The sequence below is a fragment of the Phodopus roborovskii genome, unplaced genomic scaffold (genome assembly GCF_943737965.1).
Source record: "Phodopus roborovskii unplaced genomic scaffold, PHOROB, whole genome shotgun sequence".
Taxonomy (NCBI): Eukaryota; Metazoa; Chordata; class Mammalia; order Rodentia; family Cricetidae; genus Phodopus; species Phodopus roborovskii.
The window spans coordinates 31,894,417-31,917,878 of record NW_026125052.1 but is presented as its reverse complement, the minus strand read 5'-3'; the positions used below and the strand labels follow the sequence as shown (position 1 = coordinate 31,917,878).

The 23,462-nt window shown below is 50.9% G+C and overlaps 1 protein-coding gene and 1 non-coding gene across 2 annotated transcripts in view; both read left to right on the top strand.

Moving 5' to 3' along the window:
* Cyth1 (cytohesin 1) overlaps positions 1–23,462 on the top strand; it is an 81,412-nt gene that overhangs the window by 45,108 nt on the left and 12,842 nt on the right. Inside the window, exons 2-9 of the mRNA XM_051181528.1 lie at positions 10,012–10,094; positions 11,310–11,374; positions 16,704–16,770; positions 17,044–17,162; positions 17,480–17,560; positions 18,219–18,331; positions 19,913–20,061; positions 20,430–20,541. Coding sequence (XP_051037485.1) covers positions 10,012–10,094; positions 11,310–11,374; positions 16,704–16,770; positions 17,044–17,162; positions 17,480–17,560; positions 18,219–18,331; positions 19,913–20,061; positions 20,430–20,541 — 789 coding nt within the window. The remainder of the gene's footprint in view (positions 1–10,011; positions 10,095–11,309; positions 11,375–16,703; positions 16,771–17,043; positions 17,163–17,479; positions 17,561–18,218; positions 18,332–19,912; positions 20,062–20,429; positions 20,542–23,462) is intronic.
* Positions 14,458–14,582, top strand: LOC127222004 (small Cajal body-specific RNA 23). Its single transcript, XR_007834520.1, has one exon. It is a non-coding gene; the product is annotated as a small Cajal body-specific RNA 23 (non-coding RNA).

Sequence of the window (23,462 nt, the reverse complement as noted above, 5' to 3'; positions counted from 1 at the left end):
CCTCCCCTCCCCCAGGAGGCCAGGAAGAGGGTAGTAGGAGGGGCGGTGTGATTGCATTCATGGAAATGAGCCTGCTAGGAGAGGAGCTGCACAGTGTCAGCTGCTGCTGCAGCTCCGTGCAACGGCCCCCATCCCCGGGGCTGCGCCAGCCTTCCCCACCAGGATCTGCTCACTCCCGCCCGCCCGCCCGCTGTTTGGCCATTCGGCTTTTGTCTCCTCTGGACGCCTCCTCCCCTGCCCTTGTGTGCTGGCACACAAATGCTGTCCTTGCTCCAGCTCTCCCTGTACCCAGAGCTGGGAGGGCTCCGGGAAGCCTGGGCCTGTGGACTTGCTGTACAGACCCACCATGGCCTCTGACATGGAGAACTGCCAACCAGCTGAGGCTTTGACATTGCTGCCCAGGGCTTGACAGGACACTGGGGCCACAGAAGAGGGGACGCGCTGCCGGTAAGACCCTGGCGGACGGTGCATGGAGCAGGTCTGCAACTCCCCCCTGCTTTGCCTAGATGCAGCCTCCCCCACCCTGCACCCCATACCCTGCAGCAGGCAGCAGGAGCTGGCGTGCATACGCCGCCGCCGACTCTGCTTGTCTGTCCTTGGATCCATTCTCAGCTGTCTCAGGGATTTTCCACGGTGCCTCTGGGTAGGTACCCGTCATTTGTTGTTGTTTCTTCTTGGCCTGAGACTTAAGAGCAAGCCAGTAACCAATTCCCAATCCTGGCTTTGATGAGGTTAAAAATAGGGTAGCAGAAAGCCAAGGGGCAAATTCCCAGCCAGACTCTCCTGCCTTGACCTGCCCACCACTTGGGTTTCTGCTGCTTCGGGGTCTTTGAACCTTCCTGGTTGGGGCAGCTGGATTCTAGCAGAGCATTCTGAGTCCTTTCCAGCTGCTACAAGAGTATGCAGGAAAACGCAAGGTTGTATAAAGGACTGGTATGCCAACAATCTGTAGGGACAGAGAGTGACAGAAAAGTGACTTCTGACCCCCCATCTGCTTCTGTTTGGGGTGCACAGGAGGTGTGGTGGCCCAGCTGTGCAGTGATGGTGACTGCAGCTGGCAGACACCAGGGTGGCACCGTGTCCCCTGACCCCACCCCCAGAAGGCTCTTCCTGACGGCGGGCCCAGCTTTGTCCTGCACAGAGAAAGCTAGGAGCCTGGTGCTGAAGGGAAGCCACCCTGAGTGCAAGTCTGTCAGTGCCTGCCAGGTGCGGAAGGACAAGGGTCTCGGCTGTGAGCACAGTCACTTGTTTGTTATAATAAAACCCTATTTTTAGGATAAAATTTGGTGACTTAGTTCTTGTTATTGCCTTGAAACTTGACCTCATTTCCCTTTGTGAGCTGCTTAAATTAAGGCATGCAAACTCAGCCTTGAGTTCTAGGATTTACTGGATAAATTGTGCTGATTCTCTTCTCTAAATGATAGCAAAATATCTTCCTTTTATAAGAATGATATTGGAGCTTTAAAAATACACATTCCTATTCCATGTCTATACTTGAGGAAACTGGGGAGAGGAGAGGTCATGCTTTAACCAAGGTCACAGGGAAGTCAGGGAAGTCCTGGAAGGCCCTGGGCCTTCTCCCTCCCTCATGCCCCCCCACCCCAATTCAACAGGCTAGGCAGAGGCTGTTTGTTGTTGATGGAGTCATCAGAGGAGCTGTCCCTGAGCCTTGGGAACAGGGCCAAAGTCTTCCCTCAAAATGCAAACTGTGGCAATGAAATCTTTAATGCTCTGACTTCTAAGCGGAGGCCTGGGTGGGTTTGCCTGGAAAGAATGTAAACGAGAGTGTATAAATGTCCATATTGGCAGTTTGCCCGTCACATCTGTCTCGAGGGTCCTTCCTGCTTGCTGCATGCGAATTGAACAAGCTTTGGTCCATCCATCTGTCTGCTCTCCCTCCCTCCCTCTCTCCCTCCCTCCCTCCCTCTCTCCCTCCCTCCCTTCCTTTCTTCCTTTCATTTCTTTCTTTTTTTATTTTTATTTTTATTTTTTTTTTGAGACAGGGTTTCTCTCTCCTGGAACTCGCTCTGTAGACCAGGCTGGCCTTGAACTCACAGAGATCCTCCTGCCTCTGCCTCCCGAGTGCTGGGATTAAAGGTGTGCGCCACCACTGCCTGGCATTTGCGCATTTCTTTAAAACTCATATTCTGTAGGAGGGTAGCAAGTCAAGGTGGTCTTTCAAGGGCCAAGTGAAAGTAAATGAAAAGGATCTGAACTGGAATCAAGAGGTGAGAATATTGCCACTAAAATTTCTGTTTATTTTTAATTATGGCAAAATCCATATAACATAAAACTTTCCATTTTAGTCATTTGAGGTGTACAGTTAATGGTACTGAACAGTAGTGGCATATCCATCCCCAGAAATGTTCAACCATAAAAGGCTGCCACTCTGCCTCTATTGATCTTCTCAACTCACCACCACCTCCCCAAACCATCACTGCTCCCTCTGAGTGTGCCTCACAGACCCTTCCGTAGGGAAGTCTCACAGAGTCCACCCATCTTGTGACTGGCCATTTTACTGTCTTCAGGTTCATCTAGGCTATAGTGCTATCAAAATTTCCTTCCTTTCAAACCTCTAATAGTGAATTAAATTTTAGGAAAGTAGCAAAGGTCTTGACTCCGCAGGAAGGAAAGTCTCTAAAGTTGACAAGACTTTAGAAGTGTGGCGGGAGCTAGCACACTGCTGGCAGCTACTAGGTCTCTGACTGTGGTCACACACCTTTCCTGCGCCCCTGTCCCTTCATTGTTGGACACTGATCACTGTTCTGAGGAGGACTAGAAACAACTCTGGCTCGCTGTGTGGCCTGGAGGGAGTACCAAGCTTTGGGTTTTTTGTCTTGAAAAGCAGGTTGCTTTCTTAGTCCTTCTGAATGGCTCAGCCTCATCCCTTGCGAATGGAGAGTTCTAAGTGAGGGAGAACAGACTCTCCAAGCCAGTGGAGCAGTGACCAATAAGGAACTTTGGTGGCGCCACTGAATGTGCAGCTGCTGGCTTCTGTGCCAGCCCCCTCTGCCTTGCCCTGGCTCCCTGCAGTCTCTGACTCTTCACAAGCTGCAGGGGTTAGGATTGTCACTTCCCCCTGTGATGTATGAGCCATGCTGCACTCGGGATGCAGCCTGTCAGCTTCGCGTTTGCTGAGGGACACACACCGATGAGATGCTTGTCCCCGGCCGCGCGGCTGGTGAGGATAGACCACAGGTGCTATAACCCTGGTTAGCGCCACAGGTGGGCACAGTGCCCAGTGGGCACGGTCCTCATTAGCATGCTCTCCTGAACTGTCCATGGCCTGTAGTCCTCTGGGAGCTGCTCCCAGAGGAGAGCATCCATGGTGTAGGCAGGAGAGGAGAGAGTGGGCTGGATCTGCAGGTGAAGGGACCCGGCTCAGGTCAGGGTGCCCACTGAGCCCGCTGGACGGTTACCGCAGTGCATGAGGTAGCTCCATCTCACAGAGAGGCGCGACATTGGTGTGGCCACAGCACCCGAGTTCTTTATACTGGGATTTCCTGGGTGACAAAATGATGTAGGCCCCTGGAAGGGACAGACCCTGGCCTTGTTGCCAAGGTCACACTGGCCAGGTCCACTCAGGGGCAGAGTTGATGGATTGGTGCGTTTCTGCGGCTGGTACCGCTGCCCTCCTGGGCCCCTCACATTGTGGGCCCTATGGGTCTCAAGGGAAGTTCCAACAGCAGCTTCCCGTATGTGTCTGTGCTTTTGGAACTAGGAGAGTCACCATCCTCTCAGAGTGGTGCGGCTGTGGGTGCGGGGAAAGTTGGGCTTCATTTTACCACCTCTGCAGTGTGTGCCTGAGGTGTGCCTGAGGGAGTGAGGGGGTCGGGAGAAGGGGAGAAGGGAAACACCCCGCATGTTCAATCCGGGCCCAGAAGAGGACAGGTGGGTTAACAGGAGGGCTGTATGGGGGAGCCCTGGGGCCTGGGTTTGGGGCTGTTACCATGGTAACCATGCTTTCTGTGTTTACCTTCTTTCCCGGAAGGAGGTGAGCCCTCCAAGAAGACCCATTTCTTGCTCACACGTAAATGTCTCCCTGCAGTACTATAGTAAATGTAGACCCTCTTTATCCACTGAGAGGCCAGAGCTCTGGATGGTGGTTGATAATTATGGTGGTTAATACATATGGTTAATAATAATTTTGATAATAATTAATAACAAGGCAGATACTGTGTTTTCAAGCCAGGCAGGGGGATCTGAGGGGAACAAGATGACCTCAAAAAGCAGGAAGAAGGAAATCTGATTCCACAGCACGCCTGGACCCTTCTGACTTCACAGCCCACACAGGGCTGGGTGAGTGCCATGCATTGATCAGCGGTGGCTGCAGTGGCTCCTGAATAGAGCCTGATGTCACAGGACTTACATCTGCAATGGGACCTCATGGCACACCACACTGGGCAGCTGTGCCGTCATGGGCCAGAGCAGGGACTGCAGGGCTTCAGACCGGTGCCTGCCATCCTGTGCACATTTTCTGTCCTTGGCTTGGAAAGACGGCAGCGTCCCTTTAAGACAGCTTTCCTTTGTGTGTACTGGCTGGACCATGTTGCTGCTCTGGGTCTCTGCCTACAGTGAAATTCCGCAAAGGAGCATTTAAACAAGTAAAGGAAAGCTTCACAACTGGGCACAATGGCTCCTTGTTGCTCGGCCTCTCTGATTCCCTTCGTTAAACTGGAACCTGGGAAAGGCCTGGTGAGGAGCCGGTGCTGGGCTGTCCCCTCTGCCTGCCCGCTGGGCGCCTGACACATTAGCCTGACAGCACGGGCTCCCGGCCTGCCCTCGGGCACAAGCAAGGGTGAGTGATGGTGTAGCAGGGGCCCCTCTGCCGTCTCCAGTGTGCTCAGACCGTGGCAAGGACAGCCTGCTGCCCTGCCCAGTGGCCGATCTCTTAGCGAAAAGGGTTCAGCACCTCCTGGCACAGAAGCCTGGCTGTAGCACGCGGCAGTGGGGGAGGGGAGGTTGTTTGTTGTTCTGCCATCTGGCCTGTGGAAAGCTGTTGTGCAGTTTAACCCTGGCAGTCCGTGGGGTTAGATAGCTTTCCCCAGGCCAAGTAGCCCGGGTCACCCAGTGCCCGTTGTCCTTGTCTCCCTCCTTCCCAGCACGGTTCCGGTTCCGCTGCTGATAGATAGCATCTGTCCTACCAGCCCAGGTTCCTGGGTGGCACCCAGCAATTGTTTAGATCCTTTGTGTTAGGTGAAGCAATCACCTAACACAGGCTTGAACTAAAGGTTAGCATTGGTTAAGATTGGTGTTACCTTGGTAAGGTTTGGTGCTGCATTGGTAAGGTTTGGTGCTGCATTGGTAAGGTTTGGTGTTACTTTGGTAAGGTTTGGTGCTTCATTGGTAAGGTTTGGTGTTGCATTGATAAGGTTTGGTGCTGCATTGGTAAGGTTTGGTGTTACTTTGGTAAGGTTTGGTGCTGCATTGGTAAGGTTTGGTGTGTGGTTTGGTGCTGCATTGGTAAGGTTTGGTGTTGCATTGGTAAGGTCTGTCTACATTGTTAAGGTCTGGTTTACATTGGTAAGGTTTGGTGTTGTGCTGGTTGAGTTTCTGCAGACGGAACTGCTTTTTAAAATCTTATATTTCTGTCATCTTAGAGCAAAATTCCAGGAGGATAAAGTGAGATCTAGATTGTTGTTTTTTGTTATTGTTACTTGTTTTTTTAATTTTTTCTCCTAAATTCTTAGTTCTTCTTTGAACCAAAATGGAAGCAGCATTGACTTCAGGTGGCTAAGTTTCACAGCAGTAACTTAGCGACCACAGGGTTGGTGTCAAGAGACTGGGTCAAAGCGAATGACAGCACATGCCATGGCTTTTTCATTTAATTTTTAGTTTCCTTAGCTGCAAACTGGCTAGAAGCCATTTGTGTCTGGCTGCAAGGACACAGAGCCTTCCCCCCCCCCCCCCCGAGACCCTGGGTTAGTGAGTCACACGTGTGACATGTGAATATTCAGGGTAGCCCCGTCACTCCATTCCAGGACCCGCTCCCCAGGGCAGCCACAGCCACGAGCTCCTTGCTTCCTTGCTGTTAGTGTGCCTGGGACTTGGGTGGCTCAGTACTGTCCGAGCCAGGGGTGAACTCCCTGCTGCCCTGTGGCGGACCACGGGCCTCCCCTCTTTTGAGTAGATCTTCTCTTTTACTTTGCGAGCCCATGCGTGTGTCTGTACTGTGCACGTCATCCCCGGTCTTCCCTCTGCCTCTGGCTTCCTTGTCCTCCTCCTCTGCGGTGGGGACCCTGCCGCTGTCCCAGGTGGCCCCATGCTGTCTCACCCTTCACAGCACCATCGCCTCCCTCCCATGATAAGAGCTGTTCTTCCTTGGTGAGCATTTCTAGCTTTGCAAACAGACTGCTCCTGAAAGCCGACAGGCAGCGAATGGTTCTTGAGTGGAGGCTGAGTGAGCCAGGCTGCTCTACCGCTGAGCCAGCCGCTCAAGCAGGCTTCCCCCTCACTTCCTCCCAGCGTCCCTTTTAGATGTGGCTTTGTTTGTTTCCTATTTGCAGAAGGTGAAGTGGGGCCTGCTCACTTCACAAAAGTATTTCCAGTGTTCTCAAGAGTCTTGCTATGCAGCCCTTGCTAGCTTCAAATTCGGGCCCCTGCCCCTGCCTCAGCCTCAGAGTGCTGGGCTTATAGACACGTGTTACACACCGTTCTTTTATTTGCAGTCTGGTTTGCTCTTTGTGGAAACGTTCCTACAGTCCACGGCTCGCGTGCCGACCTGTCTACGTGCTTTTGGCCCCACCCCCACTCCTCTGCCCTCCTGGGCTCCTGAGTTGGCCCTGTCCCTCGCCCTATATTGCGCTCATCTTGAAGTCACTTTAGAACTTGGTCAGGAGAGTGGCGCTCTGTTGCATGAGCATCTGATGACTCTGACTTGCCCTCCTCTTGGCTGAGGATTGGGGACCAGCAATTTTCATTTAGAATTTTGGAGGCCTTCACGGCCTTCACGTGACTGTGTGGATCTCTCAGCTGATGAACCCCACTCCCTGCCCCGTGGAGGTCTTGGGGTTTGTTTCTCTGTAGGACTTTAGCTTTTACTGTGCGGGGACATGATTGGCCGCTCACTTTCAGGGTCTTTTCTTGCAGACTCAGACTCTCTTGGCATTTTTTTTTTTTTTTTAGATAGGAGGATTGAAAGGGGGGAGAAGGGTTAATTTATAAGAGTGTGTTTTTCTTTTCCTTTAATTGCCCTTTTTCAAGGGTCTGGATTTTTAAAGAGTGGGGTTTTCTGTTTGCTACAGGGTTTGTTTGTGTTTGCTTGCTTGCTTATGGTCTTTCCCACTGTAGCTGTAACACTAAAAGGGAGTTTGGGGGCAGACGAAGGCTGCGGGGGGTTGGGACCTAGGCTCTGCCACAGGACACTGTCGGGTCTGCAGTTATCTGCACCAAGGGTTCCCATCCCATCCGGGTTAACTACACACTGCATAGCTTGCTCCCAGCAGCTAGTTGGTTCATCCTAGTTGTTTGCTTGGGGACAAGCATACATTCCAGTTCTCTGGCACACGGAGCCCTGTGGCTAGATCCCAGAGACACAATGGCATCCAAGCATCCCAAGAAGGTCTCTGTCCCCTGCTGTTACCCTGTGAGTCCCTCTCCCTCTGGCAGGGAGACTCACTGAAATCCATTTACTGACGCCCTACGGGCTGTGGCTTGTTGCCTTTTTAGACTGTTTTCCTCATTTTTAAAGTAGCATCTTGAAAGGCAGACAGTGAGAAGCACAACTTGAAAATGAAATGCAGATCATGGGTCTTGACAGTCACATGTGAACAAAGGTTCTCCAGCCAGAGTACCTGACTCAAGTGATGATAGGTCAGCACTCTGGAGATAAGGACTGTTTTTCATCAGCTTTGCAGTAAGATCCAGCATTTATCAGTCCTGCTCCTGCTCAAATGGCGGCTCATTGATGATCTGATTAACCAGCTCTGTAAGCATCAATCAGACCCCAGGTATTGGCATCCTCATGGAATAGAATGTTTAAAGTGAACTTCTGCCTCCAAAGCCATGCCATGTCAGGAGGAACGTGTGTCCATCTGTGCTGTACTCGGAGGTGCCATTCCACCTCTGAGGGGTCAGCTAAACACCTTCCTCCATCACACCAGTGTGCCACAGGTGTGAGCTGTCACTCCATCACACCAGTGTGTCACAGGTGTGAGCTGTCACTCCATCACACCAGTGTGTCACAGGTGGGTGTGAACTGTCACTCCATCACACCAGTGTGTCACAGGTGTGAGCTGTCACTCCATCACACCAGTGTGTCACAGGTGGGTGTGAACTGTCACTCCATCACACCAGTGTGTCACAGGTGGGTGTGAACTGTCACTCCATCACACCAGTGTGTCACAGGTGGGTGTGAGCTGTCACTCCATCACACCAGTGTGTCACAGGTGGGTGTGAGCTATCACTCCATCACACCAGTGTGTCACAGGTGTGAGTGTTACTACTGAAGAGCTGCGCTGTACTTTTACAGTCTGCATCATAGCTCAAGGTGCACGTTGGCTGAAGCAGAGAGGAATCTATCTGCCCATCCTGAGGGTGTGGGTGCCTTGCACCATACTATGCAGGAACAGGCGCCAACACTTGGCCCGATAACACCGGGCAGGGCTTGAGGAACCTTAGTTAAAACTGTTACCCGTTGTCTTCTGCAGCCCGAAGTATTAAATGGAAAAGTCTAGAAACAAACAGCTCATAAGCCTGCACTTGCATTGTGAGCAGCAAGATGAGCTTTGCACTCTCCTGCTCTGCCCACCACTCTCTGTGACCCTCTGTAATAGCGGGAGACTGTTAACTCACTTTGCTGCTGTACCTCAGGCTGCCAAAGGTTTGGCCACAGTGTGGGGTGGTGCCTGGGTCGGACAGAAAAAGCATCCAATGGTGGGTGTACATGTAGACAACCTCAGTCTGTCTGTGGGTCCAGAAGCCCGCTGGGGTCCTTGGATGTCCTCTGAGGGTGAGGAGGGCATCACTATCCCACTTCTTCCTCAGATCACCCATGAAGTGGCACAGCATGTCTGTCTGGGGGGGCGTGGGGACTGCAGATATGGGAACACTTTGCTGGTTCTAATGCTTGTCGTTGATGTGGCCACCACTTCTGACAGAGGAGTGCTGGGATGAGGAGGCAGTCCTTGTGCCCGGAGCAGTGCTCACGGTGAGTGTGCTTTGATGAGTGTTCACGGTGAGTGTGCTTTGATGAGTGTTCACGGTGAGTGTGCTTTGATGAGTGTTCACGGTGAGTGTGCTTTGATGAGTGTTCACGGTGAGTGTGCTTTGATGAGTGTTCACGGTGAGTGTGCTTTGATGAGACGTGTGTTCACGGTGAGTGTGCTTTGATGAGACGTGTGTTCACGGTGAGTGTGCTTGGATGAGTGTTCACGGTGAGTGTGCTTTGATGAGTGTTCACGGTGAGTGTGTTTTGATGAGTGTTCATGGTGAGTGTGTTTTGATGAGATGCGTGTTCATGATGAGTGTGCTTTGATGGTTAGAGCACACAATGAACAGTCATGCCAGGTTGGAGATTCTCATGATCCCAGCTCCCAGAGTAAATGCTATTTCCATTTTGCTGTGTCTCTGTTTGCAAAGAGCCATTCCTCCAGAATGTCATGGAGCACTCGCTCATGTCTCCTGTGGCTTTCTTAGCCCTCACACCCTGTTCACTTTAGGTGGCAGTGACTGTTCCTGGGAGATGTAGTTCCACTTTTGACCATCAGAGAACTGAGGCCTGTGCTCTCCAGCTGGAAGGCAGGAGCGTATCTGGGCAGATGATTGAGACTTCTCAAAGCATCTTCCTGTTCTTCCTTTGGGATGTCCTTGCTCAGCTGGACCAAGAGCTGAAGGCTCCTCCTCGTTTCATAGCCCTGCCAGAGTGATTCCCAGTGGCTGTCATATCTGAAGTTGGCTTCTGGCTACTTTCTTGGCCATGTTTTACCTGCGAGTCTTTGGTGTTTTTTGTCATATTTTTATGGGAAGATGCCTTTTTTTTTTTTTTTTTTGGTGACACCTCTCTCTCTGCAGTTCCCAGTGACCTGACTGCAGAAGAGCGTCAAGAACTTGAGAGCATCCGGCGGAGGAAGCAGGAGCTGCTGGCAGACATTCAGGTTGGAGGGTGCTGGGGGGCTGGCCGGTGTGGAAACACTTGGTTTGTGGCTATATGTGTCAAAAGTTGGCCTTGAGGGCTGTGTGCTTGCCACAGCTCTGACAAAAGTATAGGTATTAGTGGTCACCTTTGATTTACCAGAAGGCAGAGTCTCAGAAGGCTTGCCCTATTCGTCAGAGCTAGAGGGACTCTGTGCTAAGGTTTCCCACGTACACATCACAGAGCGCAGGCCTCAGGTTTGCTGACAACTTCTGCTCACCAGCTCAGGGTCTGAGCTATCTTCTGTTCTTTCCTGGTCACAGGATGAGAACAACAGCACCTTTCTAGCTTCCTGTGAGGGCACAATGCACTGGTGTCTCTGGGGACAATCCCTGGAGATGGCTGGTGATTATAGACAGGTCACTTCCGCCCATGGCCCCACCCCCCAATGGGTGTGGTCAATGTTACAGAAGGACTATCTCACTACAAGGGTTATTGTTTTTCCAAGTTCCTTTTCATAACTCAAGGCTGTGTTGGAAGGAAGGTCCCAGAGCCAGGTGGGGGGTGATTTTCTCTCTGAGGAGCTGGACGCTGCTCTTCTGAAACCCTTTGTAACATTTCCAGGGTCAGAAAAGCAGGTCCTGGAACCTCACTGGCAGCAAGAGAATAGTGATTTGGGACTGTTGGGATGGTTTTTCCTGATTCTCTGGTAACTGCTAGGAACATGGAGAGACTTCCCCCCTACCCTCTGCCAGTGAGTTTGGGGTGAATGGTCAGCAGACTGAGTGGACATTCCAGTCCAGCTGCAGCAGCATGAGGCAGCAATGTAGGTATAGAGTAGCCTTGGCTGGGCCAGCCAACCATGTGTGTGGGTGCCTGTGAGCTGTGCGCCCCACCGTACCCGTGTCTGGGAGCTGCAGACTGTTCTGAAAGATGGTGCCAAAGTGGCTGCTCTTCAGAGAGTGTACCCTTCCAGCAAAGTGCATGTGCCTGAAAATCCTCTTCCCTAGACCAGGGACCTGCCAAGTAGCTTACCTTCCCACCTTTGCAGTCCTGACATGCTTACTGCCTGGTGGGAGCCCAGTAGATATTTGTTGAGTAGATACATCCTCCTGGCTGACCTCTTAGCGTCCTGCTGTGCCCTTGCTGCTACGGCTGCTCTGATGCTAAGGTGTTGGGATGGAGGCAGTCCCGTATCCTGGCCTGCAGCCCTTACCCTGGAAACTCCTGTTTACAGAGGCTGAAGGACGAGATAGCAGAAGTCGCTAATGAAATTGAAAGCCTGGGATCCACAGAGGAAAGGTGAGTCTGCCTTGCTGCTGCGTCTAGCTGCCAGCATCCCCATCCGTCCCCCATGTCCTGGCACAGTCAAGGAGAAAGTAGGTTTTCTGCCTAGCAGGCACACAGAAGCCTCCACGACCTTCCTCTGAGTCCTCACTGCAAGGATCTGAGTATAGGAAACATTTCTTTGGAGACACAATCTCCCTATTTAGCCCAGGCTGTCCTGAAACTTGCTCTGTAGACCAGGCTGATATCCACCTGCCTCTGCCTCCCAAGTGCTAGGTCAGAGGTGTGCGTCCCCACACCTGGTCACAGGACACCTTTTACATGCACAAAACTGAGCTAGAAAATTCAAAGGCACCCAAAAACCTTAAGTAAGTCGACTGGTCTCGGCCTGTGGGTTGTGACCCCTTTGGAGAAAAGTCCTTTCACAGGGGATCACATATCAGATATCCTACATATCGGATACTTACATTACAATTCATAACAGTAGCAAAAATACAGTTATGAAGTAGCAACAAAATAATTTTATGGGTGGGGACACTACACCATGAGTCACAGGATTAGGAAGGTTGAGGAACACTGCTCTGAGTGCCCATAAATTATTTCCCCTTCTATTGTCCACACTATACGTTCTTAAATTTTCTACTTTGCTTTTGTTTAACGGAAAAGCTTGGAGAGTGCTGCTAATATGATCTCTGCAGGCTGGTGTGCCTGTCTGTGTCTGGTGTCATGTCCAGTTCACTTGCTCCTGTGCGTAAGGGAAAATGTGGGAATGGTCACAGTGTAAATCGATCAGTGTATAAAACGACAAGATGCCAGTGCCTTTGAATGGAATTCCCAGGCCACTTCCAACTGCCTCGCTCGATAAATGACCCTTTCCCTCTGTGTCTCTGTTTTTCTAAGTCTAAGCCTCCCTGTCTGGCTTCATCAGGCCCTTTGATTTGTTATTTTAAATGTGTGGGGCAGTACCCTTAGGGATGAAGGGGCTACATCCTCCACAGACAGCAGCCAGCCAGACACTGCCAGCCTCTGTGTCGTCTTTAGGGTGACAGCTTGCTTTCTTTCTGTTAAAGCTGTATGCATGTGAGTGTTTTGTCTGCAGGTATGTCTGTGCACTGCATGTGTGCCTGGAGCCCATGAAGTCAAAAGACAGCTTCAGAGCCCTGGGAGTAAAGCTATGGATGGTTGTGAGCCACCATGTGGGAACTGGGAAGTGATCCCTGGTCCCTGCAAGAGGAACATGTGCTCTTAACTGCCGAGCCCTCTCTGCAGCCCCTTACTCTCTGTTTAAAATCAAACAAAACAACAGCAAAAACAAAAACCTAGAAATGGGTAGATTAAGAGTCCATCTAGAGAGCCAGGTGGTGGTGGCAGCTTCGGCACACGTTTAATCCCAGAACTCTGGAGGCAGAGGCAGGTGGATCTCAGTGAGTGCAAGACCATCCTGGTCTACAGAGTGAGTTCCACGACAGCCAGGGCTACCCAAGAGTTCTTCTAGATTTAAAGTTTCTGCTCTTAGGAAAGATAACGGGCCAGGACTGGTGTCCCACACCTGTAACCCCAGAATTTAGAAGGCAGAGGCAGGTGGATCTCTATCGCGGTTAAATAAGGATCGGGATAAACAAATAGGCCGAATAGATGTTTATTCAGGGAGAAATAACTTACAACCTAGACAGATGAACACCAGGAAATTCAACCCGATCCTCTCCTGTCCGAGTCACGCCAGCAAGAGAGCTTCTCCCGGCTCTCCCTCCGACTTCCTTCCACAGGTCACTTCCGCCCATGGCTCCACCCCCAATGGGCGTGGTCAGTGCCACAGAAGGACTATCTTACTACAGATCTCATTGAGTTTGAGGTCATCCTGGTCTACATAGTGATTTCCAGGACAGCCAGAGCTACATAGGAGGACCCGCATCTCAAAACCCCAAAACCAAACCAAACCAACCAAGAGGCTAGGGTTGTGGTTCAGTGGCAGAATACTTGCCGGGCTGTGTGAGGCCCTAGATTCAGCGTCACCATTGGCAGATCTCCCACCACAGCAAGCAGGTAACTGCTAAACAAGTGGGCAAGTCACCACGTAAGAGAGAGAAACTGCAGCATGTGTCTCTGAGAAAGGCCTTGTCAGAAGGACACTCACGCGGTGCAGTGACATGCAGACAGCTCTAGAGATGGATGCAAATCCTGAGCTGTTCACCATGTAAGAGTGAGCAAACAGGAGATGTCTGCGTGGAAGATGCTTGTTCTCATTAGCTAAGTATCACGAGGGTGGGCAATGGAAACTGCCATGAAGCTCAGCCTCACGTACCCTGGCTAGAATCAGGAGATATTAAATGCATGTCCAGCTCTGATACCCAGCAATACAGGTGTTTACTCAAGAGAATGAAAGTATGTCCACAAATCCTTTACCAAGGATACGTACAGCATTATGATTAAAATCGACCAAGCTAGAAATTACCCAACTGTCCACCTATCGGTGAATGCACAAGTCGGCTGTGGCAATGGACCAATATACGGTAGGGTGCATACTGAATCAGCGTGGTAGCATGTGCAAGCCCCACAAACACAGAACAGAGAAGCCATCCATACGTGTGCACATGGTACCACGTGCACATAGTACATACTTCTGTCAAAGGTGGGACAGAAAACCAGGAGACATCATCAGGAATGGCAGCGGATGCTGGCAGGTGTCAGGGGAGACCTGACCAGAATCTCTCGGGAAGACGGGAGCAGGCCTTATCTGGGGCAGTTGCCAGGGCACGCACACCTGTCACAACTGTGAATGCGGCACTTAGGTTCTGTCCTCCCGCGAGGGCCCAGGGGGTTGATTTAGGCTATCAGCACAGCTGCAAGTCCGAGTCATGTCACTCTCCAGGGATATTCGTCTATTGCAGTAAACTGGTAAAAGATGGAAAAGCACGAAGAAAACAGATTTCCCATCATCAGCAACCCAGAGAGAACAATCTATGTCATAGTATGCATCCTTTCCGTGCCTTTTTGATGTCAGTGCGCATGCGTGGGCTTTGGGGGTTATCACAGACTCCATCCGAATCGGCAGTCAGGCACTGAGGACACTCAGCTGGTGAACTTAAGAAACCAGCTCTCTGCTCACTGGGGCTAAGTTCTTTCCATGCAGTCCTGAGCTGCCCGTCCTGAGCTAGACAGTCATGACTGGTTTGGAGATCTTCCGTCTGAGTGGACAATGGGGTACCTTGGTTTTGAGGAAACAAGCAACACTGCCATGTGGTGAAGCTTAAAACATGAAAGATGCCCTCAAGAGTACACATAGGGCTGACAAGATGGCTCAGCACCTAACGATGCTCGCCTCACAAGCCTCGTGACCCGAGTTCCATCCCGGAAGCCGTGGGAAGGGGGAAGGAGAGCACTGACCCCACAGGGCTGTCTTTTGACCTCCACACCCACGCGTGCGCATCATGTGGGTGCACGCAAACAATAAATATAAAATTTAAAAGGATAACATAAAGAAAAAGGACTGGTCTTCATCTGTGAGCCCAGAGCCACACTTGAGTGATGGATGGTTTAACTAGAGTGTAAGCTGCCTTTCCAGGACTGCAGACCCTGAAAGGGGAGCTGCCCTGCAGATTCCCAGCATCCGTGTAGCCAGGGGTTGTTATTCCTTCTGGCTTCTCCATCGCTGGGTTGTCATGCGTGTAATCAAAGTGATCAGCACTCTGTAGCAGATGCTATGTCAGAAGTAGAGACAACGTAAAATACTACAGATGGAAAGCTTTCACAGTTGACCTATTGTTAAAGCTGGTGTCCGAGGGAGACTGCTGAAGTTGGGACAGCTGACCTGTATGCATTGGTGGCATTAGCCAGCCACCTATGGTGACTGTCCCAATAGTCGTGAACAGCAATGCTAGACAGGTAGGGACAGGAGCTGAGTCACAGAGAGCTGGAAACTTTAGCCAGCTGCATCCTGTGAGTGTGCCAGGCAGCCATAAGTTGAAACGGCGAATGGCTAGCGGTAGGAGCTGACTCATGGTGAACCAGTGAAGTCCCTTGTGGCACCCAGGGTGGTCAGAAGTAGCAGTTGTGGCTGGTAGATCCGGGAGTGTACTGCTGAAATCTGGGCTTGCCAGAGGCTCACACCTGTACCCCCCCGCATTCGGGAGGCAGAGGCAAGAGGTGTGTGTGAGTTTCAGCCCCGCCTGAGCTACAGAGTGAACTCCAGGAAAAAGCGAAGAGAGGGACTTTCTGCCTTTGGGGACTTGGCCAGTGCTGATGCACCACTTAAGGCAATAAGGAGCTTATTTCAGAGTGACACATTTGCTCAGAGACTGTAGATTACCCTGGTTCCCAAGGGCACACCAGACAGGAGGCTTTTAAATTGTCACCTAGACTCTACCCCTAAAACAGAGTCCCTCAGTGGCCCAGAACCTGTAACTCAGTCAGTCTGTGGGACTGAATAAAATGGGCAGGAGCCCCGAACCCTTCACAGACCACTGGGTGAGTTTGCTGTGGCAGGGCCCAGGGCATGTGTGTGAGTGAGCGGTGACATCCTGCATGCCTGACCCACTCCCTCAGCTCTTTGGGGGCCACACCCTGAGAAGCGTGGTCTGTGAACCTGCGTTTGTTTAGTCTGAGGCACAGTCTAAAAAAACCGCTGCTTGTTTGCACAGCATCTTAAAAAGCTAAATTTAAAAGTACACGACCCGTCTAGATACAGCCTTGACTCTTCTGCCCAAAAGAAAGGGAACACGTCCAACACAAGGGCGGGCAGGCGCTGACAGCTGCCCTGTGGGTAACGACCCCACTCTCTGTCATCTGACGAGCAGATGGAGGTAGACGTGTAGAGGAACATTGCTCAGCAATAGGCAGGAGTGTTGTGACGAACCTTGAAGACAGCATGCTGAGCAAAAGAATCCGGGAACAGAAATGCAGACACCCCATGACTCGGTGTGCATGCACACTCCAGAACCAGGCAGATCTATGCAGAAAAAGTAGACTGAGAGCCCCGGGCTTGAAGTAGGAATGTGGGGCGCTGGAAACAGCTGTGGCGGATTTTGTCGGACTGATGAAAATGTTCTAAAACTGGTTATGGTGATTGTTTCACACCTTAGCTTACTAAAAGCCATCCAGGCATACACCTACAATGGGCAGATTCTACAATATGTAGACAACAAAGTTTAAGGAGATAAAAATTCTAAGAGAAGCCATGAATCTAGAGGGAAAGAGGCAAACGAGCCTGAGCCTGGGCCAGGGTGGGAGCTGACCACGCTTAGCTGGACCAACCTTCCAGAACTCTGTCAGCGTCTGCGTGTGAGGACTGCTCCAGCCCCCAGAATGCCCTGCTGCCAGAGCACTAATGGCTGTACTTCTCTTTCAGGAAAAACATGCAGAGGAACAAACAGGTAGCCATGGGCAGGAAGAAATTTAACATGGACCCTAAGAAGGTAAGCGAAAAAGAAAGGGACAAAAGCCTCGCCCGAAGCTTAAGCTTTCTTAGCGGTAGGATGGAAACCGGAGGAGTTGTTCTAAGCGGCTGTTCTGGAGGCATTGTTGGGTGGCTACCCCTACTGCCTTGCATCTGGGGCTCTGGTTCCTGACCTGCGATGCCTCCATCCCTGTGTCCACTGGTGGACGTTTACTGGACACCCGCTTCAGGTTCCACACCCATGGCGGCCTTCGCCCTCCCTCGCCACCGCCCCTTTCTGGTCTTTCCGCAGGGGATCCAGTTCTTAATAGAGAATGACCTGCTGAAGGACACTCGTGAGGACATTGCCCAGTTCTTATACAAAGGGGAAGGGCTCAACAAGACAGCCATCGGTGACTACCTGGGGGAGAGGTGAGGCCTTCAGAGACGGTGCTCAGAACCGTGGGAAGAAGCAAGCCCGGGTGCCCACGCTCATGGGTTGACTGTGTTGCTAGCGCAGCAGTGGCCATGTGGTGTTGGGTGGAGGTGTCCTGAGGACACTAACTTACTCGCTTGTTGAGTGAGTAAATGGAGCCGGCCCAGCGTCCTCCTGACTGGATGGCCAGGCCTGAGAGGCCTCTTGGCCTGTGACTCGGGATGCCACCTGCCTGGGATCAGGGTGGGTCCTGGCCTCAGTGTCCCGGCCCTTACTTGTGCTGTATCCCCGTCTGTCATGTGTTTCCTCGCAGAGATGAGTTCAGCATCCAGGTCCTGCATGCATTTGTAGAGCTGCATGAGTTCACCGACCTGAACCTCGTCCAGGCCTTGAGGTGGGTGTTGTCAGCAGGCACCGTGGATGGAGTGTCCATTCTGTATGCTGCCTGACTACAGTCCTGTCATTGGGGTTGTTGTGACTACCTTGAAGTATTCCAAGGCAGGCCGTATGCGTACATGCCCATAAGAGGGAAACCATTTGCTAGGACCGTGTCTTGGTCTTGAGGTAGAAGGAGTGTTTGAAATTGTTTCTACTTTTCAGAATAGAAAACCTTTAATTTCTTACCCTAAACTAGGTGGCTGTGTATTTCATTTCATTTTGAAATGAAAAAAAAAATCAACTTTGTTGTTGTTATTGTTTTTCAAGGCCCTGGCTGCACCCCTGGCTGGCTTTGAACTCACAGAGATCCACCTGCCTTTGCCTCCAGAGTGCTGGGATTAAAGGCGTGCATCACCACCGCCTAGCAACTTTAATTTTTTTTAACCAAGATTATTCTGTGCCTCTTTAAAATTTTCCCTGCTGTAGGTATAAATCCTGAGCTTATTTTTGGGCTATGATTTTAATACATGCAGTAACTACAGAAATAAACCTGTGGCCCTGTGCCCACGTGATTCATCACGTGACTGAATCCCCTCCTGTCCTTTGCCCTCTGCTGGTAAAGCCACTGGCAGCAGCAGGACAGGTCATAGCAAAGCTCCTGTCTCCACCGTTAGGCAGTTCCTATGGAGCTTCCGGCTGCCTGGAGAGGCCCAGAAGATTGACCGGATGATGGAGGCCTTTGCCCAGCGGTATTGTCAGTGCAATAACGGGGTGTTCCAGTCCACAGGTGAGTGAGGAGCCCTCTGTGTGTGTGTGTGGGGGGAGCTTTTTCTACAAGGTTCTCTTCTCAGCAGTGGAGGGTTTCTAAGACATAGCCTGAGTCCATGCAAAGATCACTTCCTTCCTAAAAACAATCCCAGTTCCCTGTCCCTCTAGTCCTCCTACCTCCTCCCCACCCCACCTCACTCCTCAGAGGGTGAGTCCTCCTATGGGGAGTCAACAATGTCACTTGAGGCCGGACCAAAGCCCTCCCTACTGTATCTAGGCTGAGCAAGGCATGTCTCCGTAGGGTATGGGTTCCAAAAAGCCAGTTCATGTACTAGGGATAAATACTGGTTCCGCTGCTAGTGGCTTCACAAGCTGCCCAAGCCACCCAGCTGTCACCCACATTCAGGAGGCCTAGTTCATTCTTATGCAGGCTCCCCAGCTGCCAGTCTGGAGTCAGTGAGCTCCCACTTGCTCAAGTCAGCTGTTTCTGTGGGTTTCCCCATCGTGGCCCTGACCCCTTTGCAAGGGCTGTTAGTTTCTTAATGGGATGTATAACAGTAAAAGATTGGAAGCATCCAGAAGCCCAGCCTGAGATGTAGTAAAGTCCTGTGTGTGGCGTAGTGGTAGACAGAGTACTTGCCTCGTGAGCATGGGCCCTGGATTCAGAATGACCAAACATAACCGTCACAGAAGTCTTTAGAAGCTGCAGCCTTTGTGTGTCATCTTAGCTACTCAGGAGGCAGAAGCAGAATCAAGTTAGCTAGGCTACTTGAGCACAACCTTGTCTTAAAAAGAAAAAAAACGAAAGGAAAATCATGTTTTTATAAAGATATTCACATGGGAAAATAAGATTGACTAAAAAGCATATATGTGTATATATATATATATGTGTGTGTGTGTATGTATATGTGCATATATGTGTATATGCATGGATATATGTATGTATGTATATGTGTGAATGCATGTGTATATGTATATGTGTGTTTATGTGTGTGTATGTATGTATATGTGTATATAGACGTGGTGTGCTTATATGTGTGTGTATGTATTTGTATGTGTGTGTATATCTATCACCTGTGTATGTATGTATGTATATGTACCTATCCCCTATGTAATATCTATTCCATTTGTATGTGTTGGAGGGATGGTGTGTTATAGTGTCTCTAAAGTGATTTTATTACATAGTCACACTTATATAGAAGAAATAAAGCAGACCATTGTAGGTAGTTTTTATTTTTTTTACATTGTGTTGGTTTGGGGTTTTGTTGTGTGTCCCTAGATGGCCTAGAGCTCCCTTTAGAGACCAGGCTGTACTGGAACTCACAAGAGCTCTGCCTCCTGAGTGCCGGTAGTAATGGCATACTCCACCATGCCCAGACGGCCGTTTTATTGTACTCCTGTTCTTTTCTGTCTGAAAAGAATGTGTGTTTAGTGTACTCGTGTGCCTGGCCTCTTTCGGGGGCGTAAACCTGGGGACATGTGTGCGCTTGGTTCACCCACCCTTCCTGCCCTTGGTTTTGTAACCCTGACCTTGGCTTGGTGTCTCCCGTTCTGGGTGGGCATTTCCTTTCCTCTCACATCGTGTTCTCCTCTTCCCTAGACACTTGCTACGTCCTCTCCTTTGCCATCATAATGCTGAACACCAGCCTGCACAACCCCAATGTCAAGGACAAGCCTACGGTGGAGAGGTTCATCGCCATGAACCGAGGCATCAACGACGGAGGAGACCTGCCCGAGGAGCTGCTCCGGGTGAGCAGGGCCAGAGAGGCCTTGTTTCAGCTAGCAAAGGGTTGTCTTTGTAGCAGAGGAGACAAGGGTAATTCATTTAAACATGTGGATTTCACAAAGGCCAGCTGAGAAACAGGAAGGGGAAGAGGCTTCTAAATCTGAAACTAAAGCCTTGAGTAGATTCCAAGCTGCTATTTTTTTTCTTCCTTAATTACCCGCCAGGCAGGCATCTTATTTTTGTTCCCCTGAGCTGCTGTAGAGCCAAAGAATGGTTGTGTCCCTCTCTAGTCCTTACTACAGGCTCACAGTGGTTGCCTGTGGAAGGGGTAGAGAGCAGGGAGGGAGAGCCCAATACGTGTAGAATGAGACATGCGTGTCTTCTATCCCAGAATCTCTATGAGAGCATAAAAAACGAGCCCTTTAAAATCCCAGAGGATGATGGGAACGACCTCACGCACACTTTCTTCAATCCCGACCGAGAAGGCTGGCTGCTGAAACTCGGTAGGTCACCTCCCCCAGCTTGGGGCTCCTGTATGTACAGAGCTCAGGAAGAAAGGCTACACGCACAGAGGCTTGGGGTGTGGGGGAGGGGCGGGCATCCCACAGAGACTGCCCTGAGGTGTGTTCTTACCAGAGCCCACCTCCGGAGAGGAGGCTGCTGACAGCCACCCACCACACAGCGGTGACCCCTGGACACAGACTCTGCCCTCACAGACATTGCCCCGGGGTATCTGGGCCCTGTGTGTTCACTCCTCAATAGATGGCCATGTTCTTCAGGCACTTTCTAGGAACCTGATCTGTCCCCACTTCCTGCCCCTCACCCTGGGAGGGTGACCAGCCATATCCATCTCTCCATTTCCCATCCCAGATTGATCCCTGGCAACCCTGCCTCACCCAGTACATCACCACTTCCCTCTGCATCCGGCTCCCACAGGCAGTGTGCATGGCAAACCTACAGCCCTTGGCTGCGACACAAACCACTGCGCTCTTCCTCATGCTCCGGCCGCGGCCCCTCCCAGCCCCAGTCAGCCACGTTAATGATTGTGTCATCCCCAAAGCTGCAGGTGCATCTCTCCTCCCTCTGCCACACGTGCACCTGTGTTGTTAAGATTTATGGTCATGCCTTGCCAGGAAGGTGACAGTAACCAGACGGAAGAAAGTTACTGGGTTCTCGTGCACATTCGTGTCCACCTCTGATAGCTTTATTAATTATCAGACACGAGAGAGGTCTCTGAACAATCTGGACATGATACTGTTGAAGGTTTTGTTTTTGTTTTTTTCCCACTAGAGAGCACATTCCAGTTTCCTCCTGCCTTGGCCTTTGATGAGCTGAATCCCATATCAGCAGGGCATATTCATTAGTCTCGCTCCTCGTCAACCTCGGTTACTTGCCCCATAAGCAGCACTCACTCTTGGCCATTAATGACAGACACATGCCCTCTGCTGCAGATGCATCCAGATAGCCCAGGGCCCAAAGTCTGTGTGTACACATGATGATCCATGAAATCCTTTCTGTGCTGCTTCACCAATTAGAGCCGTGCAGTGTCTGCACGTGGAGCGGTCAGGGATCTCTAAGCAGAGGGTCTGAAGAGAAGGCTCCGAACGAAACGTTCAGCCCACAGGTGACTTCTCCACATTCCTCTTGCCCGATCCATGGAGTGAAGAGGAAATGTGCTGGGAATTTCAAAAGTGTGTCCAAGTTTAGATTTACTTCCCCCTCCAAGGAAATTTGTTTCCGTGCGAATGCTAAGTGTTGGCTTTGACAGCTGAGACACTAAAATTAGGACAGAGATTACCTTGGCTCTTGTGCCAGGATGACATGCAAATTCATGAGGCATTGCATATTTTTAAAAAAATCAAAACCTTAAGCTGAGTGCAGTGGTGCACACCTGTGGTCCCAGAACCTTAGAGTCAGAGCAGGAGAGTCCCTGGAGCCATGAGATCAAGCCAGCTTGGTGATAGAGCCTCATCCCAAGAAATAAAAACCTACCGATATGGGACTCATTCGTGGGGCCATCGCTTCATGTGTTCTGGCCTCCGAGACTCCCGATAGGGTGTCTCACTGCGGCACACTGAGACTCAGTCCTGTGTGTCTGACTTTGTGCCAACTGTGGTTGTCTGTTTATGTCCCTGTATGCAGAGAGCCATAAGCATCATGTTCTCATGTACACACATATGTACATGTATATCCATGAGTGTACATGTGTGCATCGTACACGCATTTAGGAAGATACTGACTTTCTTGGAAGTGCATATCCCCCCTCATACTCTAGATCACGAGGGGTTTGGCAAAAGCTGGCCTTACAACAATGGATTTGTGGCACTGTGAGGCCAGGTGTGGGTAAGGCCTCCAGCCTTGCTGCACAGCGTGGTGGTGGCCCGCCCATCAGTGTCTTCAAGTGTCCCTCCCTCTCCAGGCATACATAAATGTCACTGGTGCACTGCACTTTAAGATTGAGGAATCGGGTTTGATTTCTTTGTTTTAATTTTCTTTTCTCCCTCATTTATATGTTTCCATGATTTTGGCTCTCCTTTTCCTTGCCCCAAACTCCAGGAGGTATGTAACCCTGCTCGCTCGCTCACTCTGCCCAGGCCACTGTCTTTGCTGCAGCCTTTTATTTCGTTATTTTTTTTTTTTCTTTTTGGTTTTTCTGTTTTTTAATCGCTGGTAGTAGTGTTAATGCTGCTTCTAACTTACTGCACAGTCCCTAGGGAACTGGCCAGGATCCGGGGATTGGGGCAGTGCTCACATGTCCTCTTGGTAGAGGACAGAGTGGTACACAACAGCCACCAGGCCACAGGCCCCCAGCTGCAGGCAGCCGTGCAGTCCTAGCCCAGGGCGAGCTGAGCAGGGCAGAGAAACACTGGCTTCCTGCGCCTGGGCTCTCTGAGTTCGAATTGACACCGGTGCGTCAACCTGACCAAAAGTAATTTCTGACCCGGGGACCAAAGAAAAGGGGCTGCCTCACAACTCCCCAAAGCCGTGGACTTCTGGCACGTGGTGGACAAAGAAGTTAAGGAGAGATTAGACAAGATGGCACTTGGGGCATCTGCATTTCCATGAAAAAGAGAAATGGTGTCTTCCAAGCCCACAAGTGGAAATTTTCAAACCCGCAAGCCAGCGACCCCACCTGTAGTCCCTGATTCCGTTTCTTGAGTATCAGGGGGTCCGCACAGCCCGGATTTTCCTCTGCTTCAAAGGGTCATCCCCAAAACCCAGACTGGCCTCCCAGTTCTCTGGTTGCCAACATGGGGAAACATTTGGAGGAACCCGAATGCTCCTTGGGTCTGTGCCTAAGCATGCCTAGAGCGGGGCCTCCCTAAGAGAACAATCACAGGCATTCCTTGCAGCGCTGGGCCAGGCATGCATGGCAGTGAGGATGGGATCAGCCGTCTGTCTGTGTAAGGGAAGGGCCTGCTAC